The following is a 2,122-nucleotide window of genomic DNA, read 5'->3' as shown; positions in this document are numbered from 1 at the left end:
TTCCAACTGCCGTGTCTTTGTGAGACGCTGAGTAGGCAAACGGATTATCTCCACATGTGTTGTTCCCACCGTGAAGCATGGAGGTGGTGGTGTGGGGGTGCTTTGCTGGTGACACTGTCTGTGATTTATTTAAAATTCAAGGCACACTGAACCAGCATGGCTGCAGTCATATGCCATCCCACCTGGTTTGCCCTTAGTGGGACTACCATTTGTTTTTCAACAGGACAATGACCCAACACACCTCCAGGCTGTGTAAGGGCTATTTGACCAAGAAGGAGAGTGATGGAGTGCTGCATCAGATGACCTGGCCTCCACAATCACCCGACCTCAACCCCATTGAGATGGTTTGGGATGGGTTGGACCGCAGAGTGAAGGAAAAGCAGCCAACAAGTGCTCAGCATATGTGGGAACTCCTTCAGACTGTTGGGAAAGCATTCCTGGTGAAACTGTTTGAGAGAATGCCAAGAATGTGAAAAGCTGTCATCGTGGCTACTTTGAAGAATCTAAAATATATTTTGATTTTTTTAAACACTTTTTTGGTTACTCCATAGTTCCATAGTTGTGATGTCTTCACTATTATTCTACAATGTAGAAAATAGTACAGATAAAGAAAAACCCTTCAATCAGCAGGTGTGTCCAAACTGTTGACTGGACCTGTACACCTGGCACAAAGGCCTAATACTTACCACATTCTGGAAATAGGATGGATGAAAATGTGCTGTTGTTGCTGATATTGATATCAAACTAATTTCTTCTGAGCTGGGATTATTCAAGTAAATCTTTTCCATTGTTGGCATCCCCACAGGCCTAGAGAGAAAAAGGAAAGAGCAAATAAACCTATTAATTAAAAAGGTTGACATTATTATTATCATCATCAAAACAACATGACATGCTGACATAACGGAGAATAGCAATGGCATACTGACATAACGGAGAAGAGCAATGGCATACTGACATAACGGAGAATAGCAATGACATACTGACATAACGGAGAATAGCAATGGCATACTGACATAACGGAGAAGAGCAATGGCATACTGACATACGGGAGAATAGCAATGACATGGAGGCGAGTCCCGGAGGCGAGTCAGGGACGAGGAGGCGAGTCAGGGACGCCTAGAAGAGAGGAGTCAGGGACGCCTAGAAGAGAGGAGTCAGGGACGCCTAGAGGAGGCGAGTCAGGGACGCCTAGAGGAGGCGAGTCAGGGACGCCTAGAGGAGGCGAGTCAGGGACGAGGAGGCGAGTCAGGGACGAGGAGGCGAGTCAGGGACGAGGAGGCGAGTCAGGGACGAGGAGGCGAGTCAGGGACGCCTAGAGGAGGGGAGTCAGGGACGCCTAGAGGAGGGGAGTCAGGGGCGTCTAGAGGAGGCGAGTCAGGGACGCCTAGAGGAGGGGAGTCAGGGACGCCTAGAGGAGGCGAGTCAGGGGCGCCTAGAGGAGGCGAGTCAGGGGCGCCTAGAGGAGGCGAGTCAGGGGCAACTAGAGGAGGGGAGTCAGGGGAGACTAGAGGAGGGGAGTCAGGGGAGACTAGAGGAGGGGAGTCAGGGGAGACTAGAGGAGGGGAGTCAGGGGAGACGAGTCAGGGACGCCTAGAGGAGGCGAGTCAGGGATGCCTAGAGGAGGCGAGTCAGGGACGCCTAGAGGAGGCGAGTCAGGGACGCCTAGAGGAGGCGAGTCAGGGGCGCCTAGAGGAGGCGAGTCAGGGGCGCCTAGAGGAGGCGAGTCAGGGGCGCCTAGAAAAGGCGAGTCAGGGACGCCTAGAGGAGGCGAGTCAGGGACGCCTAGAGGAGGCGAGTCAGGGGCGCCTAGAGGAGGCGAGTCAGGGACGCCTAGAGGAGGCGAGTCAGGGATGCCTAAAGGAGGCGAGCCAGGGACGCCTAGAGGAGGCGAGTCAGGGACGAGGAGGCGAGTCAGGGACGCCTAGAGGAGGCGAGTCAGGGACGCCAAGAGGAGGCGAGTCAGGGACGCCTAGAGGAGGCGAGTCAGGGACGCCTAGAGGAGGAGAGTCAGGGACGCCTAGAGGAGGAGAGTCAGGGACGCCTAGAGGAGGCGAGTCAGGGAAGCCTAGAGGAGGGGAGTCAGGGGCGACTAGAGGAGGGGAGTAAGGGGAGACTAGAAGAG

General features: G+C 54.1%; 1 protein-coding gene across 1 annotated transcript in view; it reads right to left on the bottom strand.

Moving 5' to 3' along the window:
* The window catches only part of LOC139414202 (transmembrane protein 131), a 46,542-nt gene extending 46,463 nt beyond the window's left edge, over positions 1-79 (bottom strand). The window contains 1 exon segment of the mRNA XM_071162095.1: positions 8-79. Within this exon segment, the coding sequence (XP_071018196.1) occupies positions 8-79 (72 nt within the window).
* Between the last annotated feature and the right edge of the window lie 2,043 nt (positions 80-2,122).

This window comes from Oncorhynchus clarkii, chromosome 1, assembly GCF_045791955.1.
Source record: "Oncorhynchus clarkii lewisi isolate Uvic-CL-2024 chromosome 1, UVic_Ocla_1.0, whole genome shotgun sequence".
NCBI classification, from domain to species: Eukaryota; Metazoa; Chordata; class Actinopteri; order Salmoniformes; family Salmonidae; genus Oncorhynchus; species Oncorhynchus clarkii.
Note: the sequence above shows the minus strand (reverse complement) of the source record. Positions and strands in the feature narration are given on the sequence as shown.